Source organism: Montipora foliosa, chromosome 5, assembly GCF_036669935.1.
Source record: "Montipora foliosa isolate CH-2021 chromosome 5, ASM3666993v2, whole genome shotgun sequence".
NCBI classification, from domain to species: Eukaryota; Metazoa; Cnidaria; class Anthozoa; order Scleractinia; family Acroporidae; genus Montipora; species Montipora foliosa.
The window spans coordinates 46236731-46244924 of NC_090873.1; the positions used below are offsets into that span (position 1 = coordinate 46236731).

The window sequence follows — 8194 nt, forward strand, 5'->3', positions numbered from 1 at the left end:
TTGTGTAAATAGTTAAAGTTAAAGTTTTTTCCCAAGTTTTTTAAAGTCTTGGTTAAGGACTAACAAAACAAGGCCAAACATGTGATTGGTGATGTCCCAACACTAGTAAGATGGTAGCACTTGGGCCAAATTTTAAGTTTTGCATGTCAACTCAAAATGAAATCCCATCCCCCATGCAGGGTTTGTACAATTTTTTCAGACCAAAAATTCAAGGACTTTCAAGGGTCAAATTTTGAAATTTCAAGAACCTCTTTTTTATTTACGTCGAACAATTTACCCATAGAAAATAATTTAATAGTCTGACAATACAATTCTTGCTCTTTTTCCATAACGTACATGCCTGAAAATAATGCAAAGGCACTGGTAACCATTCTCGACCCCACAGCTCATCACGTTTGAATGACATGACTTGAGTGGCTGATCATTTTTACTGAAGTTTTCAAAGATTAAAAATGTGGGTCAGAAAAAATTCAAGGATTTTTTAATAAGGACCAGGAATGAAGAGCAGACATTTTCAAGGCCTTGAAAATGTACTCTCAAAATTCAAGGATTTTCAAGATGCATACAAACCCTGCCTTGGCTTATGGAATCATTCTGGTGCTAGGGTCTGTAAACAGTCCCTAATAATTTCTCCTAAAAGGAATCACCCTGATCACCCTTCGGCCTGGTGGGTTGGGACCGGTAGTAGTACACTACACTTTCCACAAGGTGTGTTCCCACATGACAGACTTCAGGCAATCCTCTTATCATTGGATAGCATATAGGGGGAAATTTGATTCTTGACACCAAGTGGCGACATTTGGGAGCCCTCCACCAGGGAGGTGATGACCTTCCTCTGGTCTTATGCAGTGTCCAGTAATTTGAAGGCATCTGTGCCTTAGATTCCGTGAGGAAAACATAATTTAAGAAGACAAAGGTTGAGGAAGCACTTTAATCAATTAATGCTCATCTGTTTCTGGTAAAAGTGGGCAAAGAGGAGAAAGAGCCAGTACTACAGTACAGTTTGATCTGTTGATGCCTTGTCTGAAATCCTAGTTTTACAAGGTGTTGCTACGTTGTTAGGGTTGTTGTTTCCATACTGTCACAACTACTGTAACAGAACTCTAACATTCAGAGGCCGTCATGGATAACATGGATGTCTTTTGCTTACATCACACTGGACGTTGCCTTATTAGAAATGGGGAGCAACTAATTATTCAGATCAGCATAACACAAACCAGTAAGTTCTAATGAAAACTGAAATTCACTCAATGAAACGTTCATAGTTTTCAGTTAATCTTTTAACATTGAAACAATTTTTTTCCTTAAAAAATGTTTATCAAAAAGAATCTTATGTACAGTACACTCCAGTTAGAAAGCCTGGTTAAGAAAATGATGAGTATTTTATAAGACGTTTGATAAAATAGCCAAACTATCACTCTTCCTTGTGGCAATCTATGTTACAACACAGCAGCACCACACCCAGCCCGACATGTGTTCATATCCTGCACAAAATGCCAAGAATCTCTCTCAGGGTTGTACACTTCAACACTTGAAAGCCTATGAGCTCCATCAAATCCCCCCAAGACAAAGATCTTATTGTCATACACTGCCACAGAAGGCCAAGCCCTGGGGGTGTTTAAAGGTGCTATTGGTTGCCACTGATGTGTCTGTGGGTTGTATCTCTCCGCCACATCAAAGTAATGATCTGTACTTCTGTTACGTCCACCAAGGGCATACAAAAAACCATTCACAGAGGCCAACCCCATGCCTGAGTGTGCTTTCTCCAGCTCTGTTACAAATGTCCATGTGTCTGTGTCAGGGTCATAGCATTCAACACTGGCTCTGTCACTATGAACTCCTCGGTCATAACCACCAGCTATGTACAACTTCCCTATAAAGGAAAATATAAATAAAAAGAGATTGCATCAATGCAATGCAAAATGCAATCCAAGACCAACTCAGTGCAAAGTCAAAAGTTTCTTAGGAACAAAAATGACTTCCTTCTCCAACCCATGGGTGCTTCTTATGCAGATTCCCCATCACTTATTTCCAGTCAAATGCTGACTATCACGAAATGTGGGCGGGCGGGTGGGTGTGTGTGTGTGTGTGGAATGTAAATGAGTGACAGGATCTGGTAAAACTTTTAAAATAGATTGCAAAATGGCGCAAGATTGTCTACCCTATCCTAATTTTTGTTTGTGAAAACAAAACTCACTGTTGTGAATGCAACAGAAAAGTGACTTCAGTATCCTAAACTGTGTTTCTAACACTTGGCAAATTCCCTTTGACTTAAGACGGCTTTTATAAGGCAGCGTTTACACGAATGCAGTTTCACAAACTGAAAGCTGCATCAAAATCAATGCGGTTTGGAACTGTTTGCACAGGACCATTTTGGGAGAGTTTTAAAGGTCATGCCGAACTTGTTCTCAGGCACTCATCACAGACAAATGTAATGTAAATTTCGCAATAAAATATTAACCGTATACAAATCAATGCAGTTTCACTGCTTACACAACAGATGAACCCGTATCATTTTCAGCTGAAATTGCACCACTTTTGGCAGGGTTTTCAAATCAACCAAGTTTCTTAACTCTTGATCAGTGTCATGTGAACAGATGGTATAACTGCTTCAAAGACAATACAGTTACAAATGAAACTGCATTCATGTAAATGCAGCCTCGTTCCCAGGGTCCTCTCTCTTCCTCCCTCGAGAAAGTACCCTGGTTGTTGCTGGTCACATGTCTGCTAGATTTTTGCAGATAATTTCCAGAAAAAAAAAATGAAGGCAGGGGGAAAAAAGTTAAATTACTTGGGGCTCATTTTGTTGAAACTCAAGCATGCTCGATGCACTTCTTGATGTTCGTGAGTTATGCACACGCTGCGGGCCTATTGTCACTGCGGACTTACACTCTCATGCTCTTTAAAGAAACTTCTCTGGTTGTGTGTCGGTGGAGAGTGAAACACATGTTTGGTTTTATCAGCTCAACTAGTGAGCTAACTAATCAGCACAGATTTCACTTTTGCAAGTAGTGCTGAAGATTCAGAATACAAACCATCACAAACAGCAACCCCTGCTCCTGATCTCTTTCTTCGCATACACTGCACCGTACTCCAGTGATCTGTCTTGGGATCATACCTTTCGACATAGTTATAACTGCATGTTCTATCCTCACCCCCGAGAGCATAAAGATAACCATTTAATGCTGTCACTGCAACAAATGACCTCTGAATAGCGATGTCTGCAAGTGACATCCATTGATTCACAGCAGGGTCATAACATTCTACATGACGAACATACATTGTGTCATCATGTGGGATGTTAACTGCACATTCACCACCAACTACATACAACAAACCGTTCAGACTACAGGCACCGACAGCTGTTCTGGGGTTCTTCATGCTTTGCAGTACAGTCCATTCATTAGTTAAGGTGTCATATCGTTCTAAGCTTGCTAACTGGCAATCAACTCCATTTCTTCCACCAATCACATAAACTGCTTGCGGCTGAGCACGAGGAACTGTCATATAACAAGGTAAATTTCGTGCACTTTCGTTTAACACTTTAGCCAGCAAAAGCTGGCAATCCGCATCATTTTTTATTATCTTCGAAGGAAACACTCGTGCCTCAAGAAACTCCAGCGTTAAAAGTGGTAATCTAACATTGCTTAAAAGTTCAACAGCATAATCTTTCCTCCGGCAAAAATCATGCAAAATCCATGCTTCGACTGCTTCGAACACTTGGCTTTCGGACCGAACCTGAAGGAGGTCTTCCCTAAGGAGATTTCGCAGTTCTTGTTTTGGTAATTGTAAGAATTCGTCTCCTTTTACGACGTCCAAGAAGTGTTGACGGACAAACCGATAGGCAGTTTCTTCGAGTTCTGAACAAGAATATAAGTCTGCAAACGCACGGATTCCGAGGCAGTTCGATGCATCTAGGTGTGTCTGAAGAAATCCACAACAAACTGTTCGAAGGCTTTGCAAGTTTAACAACGAGGCGGCGGACAGCAGAGCCTGAACATTCTCTACAGATACATCGATGGCTCCCGTATAAGCAAAGTCAAGCAAACTTTCCATGACGTTCGCTTCTACCCCTTGTAACTTTATATCCTTCATGCCACTTTCCAACATGCCATTTGTAAACATTGCTCGCAAGTACGAACTTGCTCCCGCAAGCACTATTCTATGCGCTGGAAATTGGCGACCGTCTACATGCAGAACAACGTCACAAAGCTCGCCTTTCCTTCGCAAATCGTTCATAGTCTTCAAGGCATCGCTGGAATGCAGAGGGATGTTAAATCTGCGATGTGCCGACATGGCGTGCTACAAGGAATTTCAATTAATATTTCCTAGTTAAAATCTCATTCCGCTTTCGTTGTTTTTCGTAATGGCCAAAATAAGGCCCTATCTGATTGGTTCGTTCACGTAATGAGCCAAAATAACAATGCAATTGATTGGTTCGTGTCTGTATTACCGCTGTACTTTATTTGCCACCGTGGACTCAGGTTACTTGATATCCTGCTGGGGTCCCTGCTGGGGACTTGTCTCCTTTCAAGCTATTGGTTGATTTGAATCTTCTTTCACATGGATCGATTCTTCCTTTTCAAGTTCTTGTTCCTGTATGATCGTTGCGGTTTTAAAGAAATTTATGAGAATACTGAGAAGCCAAAAAGCATCTGTCCTTCAAGTTATCCATGGATTGTTTTTCCCGAGGTTTAGCACATTCCTGATAAAACAGCTGGGTTACTCTGCACTTCAAAATGAAAGAGAAATCATTTGCTTAAGGAGCAAATAGTTTGGATGAGAACAAAATATTTTAACAAATCCAGAAAATGCTTTTTCTCTCATTTACACCTAAGAGGTTCCCTGGTAGCAGAGGTCTCTTTTCTTTTTGCGTTTGCTGGGCTGGCTGACGAGTACTGGAAAAGAGACCTATGCCACCGGTCGGATACACAGTTCGATCCAACCGCTGCCCATCTCTTCAAACCGCATTCCCCATGTGCATGAGTGGCTGCGGCCGTTATAGCTTGATGGTGATCGTATCACATTCTGCGCTCTCATTGGACAATTTGAAACACCTGGGGAGCAATTTGTGGGACGAGATCACCGCGAGTCACCAGCCTTTCTTCTCTTTATGAGGGGAAATGACAACTAACGACATCGTAAAAATTCGAAAGCCATCGTTACCCGGCTAAAACGGACACAGTTTGCCCTCCGATTTCACAGCTGAAAAGACGAGGACAACTGTCTGTCAATGTTCGGAAAATATCTGTTCGGAGGACGATTTGAGATCTAGAATTTTCGGAACATTTGTTGTAAAAATTCTTGCTTGCCTACCTGTCCTAGGATTTTGAAACACCTAAAAATGGTATAATTGCCCATTTTAAACGGATTTTTACCCTAAAAAGTTCACCTAGAATTTTCGGGAGCCTTTTTTCTGGCTGCAATTTTCGAAAAGGTAACTTTTGATCCCTATAATTTTCGGATCAATAGACTTTCAGCTAGGAAATCCGAACAGATGAAAACTTCTTAGGGGATAAAAATATGCCTATATCTACCATTTAAATACTAAAATACGTTTAACAATGCTATGTCTAAGTGGTTTTGAACTATATTCTCGTTGGGTGCCCTGTCCAATACAAAGTCTATAAATCGTCTACCGAGCTTGGGCTGCCTGTGAAGTAACCAATAAAAAAACTCTGATTTATAATCTTGTCCCTCTGGGAGAAATTCTGCACTTTTTGATTGGTTAATTTGATTTGATCAAATTCCAATGATGGATGATTGGCATGAGTCCTATTTGCTCTTTCTATATTCGACATACCTGCATCTCTGGTGTAATTTCAATGCATAGCATTCAAAATTTATTATGACTCAAATTCTTAGAGAAAACTAGTTTCTATTTAATTAAAATGAAGTAGAACTGTCGACCATTTTGGCCAGTTGGTTGGGCATCGAGTTGCGGAGCGAGGGGACGAACCTCGACCGTACCAACACTCATAGTCTTCAAATAGCTTGCTTGGAGGCGGTAGATGTTGTCACTCCGAAACACGTATCAGACGCCATATTGGAAGAGCTTGGGATAGGTCTGGGCCGGGTGACAAAACGACGGTGTGGGGAGAGGAATGTGCTCTTCCCACCCGGGTCGTCTATCTTGTCACCCGGCCCAGACCTAGCCCAACCTCTTCGATCTACCGCCTGCGAGCAGGCTAAGTCTTTAAATAACGGAGAAAAAGCGCTACCTTTGTCATTTCTTCTGAAAATGGTTAATAATAATAACAATAATAATAATTATAATGAGACAAGAAATATAAGTAATAGAGACCGACGTTTCAGTGCACGTTGGATCATTATCAAGGTGACATAATTAATGATAAAATGCGGTTTGTGAAAAGACTAAGTTGAAGCGAATTTGCATAAAAGAGTGCCAGGCTAATTACAAGAATACTTTAGCACTAAGAGAATCCGACTGTACATTCAATGCTGGTTAAAGATCTTGACAGCATACAACATTTCATTAACAAGGCAGTCAAATTTGTTCGTGCATTTCTTCAAGTTACATTGAAGCGTGCTAAGAAATTGTTCGGAACAGCAGTGTTATGTTCTTTGGAATAAACTGCAAATAGATGACGCCTTTTGACGGTGTCCCTCAACGCGCGCATGAAGGTGGCCCTTTGTATATCCGACATAACCTGCATCGCACAGGTCACACTTGAATAAATAAACAACGTATTGCTGGGTTACGATGTTAGGCTGGGGTTCACGCAGGCTTAGGTCTTGTTTAAGCTTGCGGCTAGTAAACACGGGTTGAATGGTCTTTTCACCTTGCTGCTAAGATCTCTAAGTTATCGTTTGACACACTGCAGCATCCTGATCGTTATAGAGGATAACTATCCGGATGGCGTCATCGGTATGCTGTTTAAGCTGGTCCACTGCGACTCTCGAGGTGATAAACCTGTTGATGACGGAATCAATAAGGTGATTCGGATACCTCAGCTTACGGAAAACTTCTTTCAAACGTTCACACTCTACTGAGAAATGCGCCCAAGATGGCGATACGCGGTGCGCACGATCAAGCATGGTGACGATCGAGCAAGCCATGCTTGTAGCGGCTGTCCACATGGCTATGATAGTGCAGGGGTAGCCCTGTGTTTGTCGGATTAACGTAAACCTTTGTTTCAACATATGGCGTGCGACTTAAAAGCTTAACCCCAAGGAAAGGAAGCATCCCATTTTTCTCTACCTCCATAGTTATCCCATAGTTATGGGCGTGGTTCAGGGTATCCAAAAATTCTGTAGCTCGTCACCATGCTTGATCGCGCGCACCGGCTATCGTCATCTTAGGCGCATTTCTCAGGAGAGTGTAAAAGTTTGAGAAGAGTTTTCCGTAAGCTGAGGTATCCGAATCACCATGTTGATTCCGTCTTGTATTCGAGCTTAACAAATTTGCATGCGTGGGTTGAAATGTGATACGCGAGGGTTTTTTATAAAGATGGCAGGAATGTTTTCTTTCTGACTGATAGTTAGCAAAGTTTTAAACGTCAGAAAAAAATATGTTTTGTTGTTATAGTGTAAAATGAAGTTTATTTGGAAGCCAACAATATATCTTTAAGTTCCTGGTTAATACAATTTATTGCTCGACTTACTGGTGCAAAGATTGTTAACAGTGCTAATGCTTTTCGGGAATTTTGAGTGTCGTGAAATTACATCATTTTGCATAGACCCCTTTAACACTAACATTTTTTAACGATATATCGCTTCAATCTAACCAAAAAACGTTCAGATAGTAAAAAAAAATTCGCATTTATTAACCATTTCCTTCGCTTTTGTGCTTGTCAGCATTGTGATTTGCGATAAATCTGTTTTTGTATGTCATCATGTTTACAGTTTCAATTACAAACTCTGTTTTGATTCGCCGCTCAACCTCATGATTGTGAAAATAGCTCTAAATCGTTCACCCTGAAGTCAAAATAGACAAGTTTCTCAGGAACCAAACAAAAGTCTTCCTGACCCGACAGATAAAATGTAAATATTTAGTTAAAGATTACGACAAAATTAAAAAACCAAATACGGAAGTTTCTTGTCTAAAAAGTACGTTGTTTTAGGTTGAAGACGACGAACGATTAACATTCTTTCCCGTAGTTCATTCAGTTGACACAAGGTGTTCGCATGCACCTTTATGGTTGCATAGCACGTGATCAATTTATTCATTTTG

At 40.8% G+C, this 8194-nt stretch overlaps 1 protein-coding gene across 1 annotated transcript; it reads right to left on the minus strand.

Annotated features, from left to right (window-relative positions):
* Positions 1–913: 913 nt before the first annotated feature.
* LOC138004443 (kelch-like protein 20) lies at positions 914–4358 on the minus strand. The gene is made up of 2 exons (XM_068850956.1): positions 3036–4358; positions 914–1873 (listed from the first exon to the last, which is right to left on the minus strand). The coding sequence occupies exons 1-2, from the start codon at positions 4294–4296 to the stop codon at positions 1440–1442; spliced, it is 1695 nt and encodes a 564-aa protein (XP_068707057.1). The 5' UTR covers positions 4297–4358; the 3' UTR covers positions 914–1439.
* Between the last annotated feature and the right edge of the window lie 3836 nt (positions 4359–8194).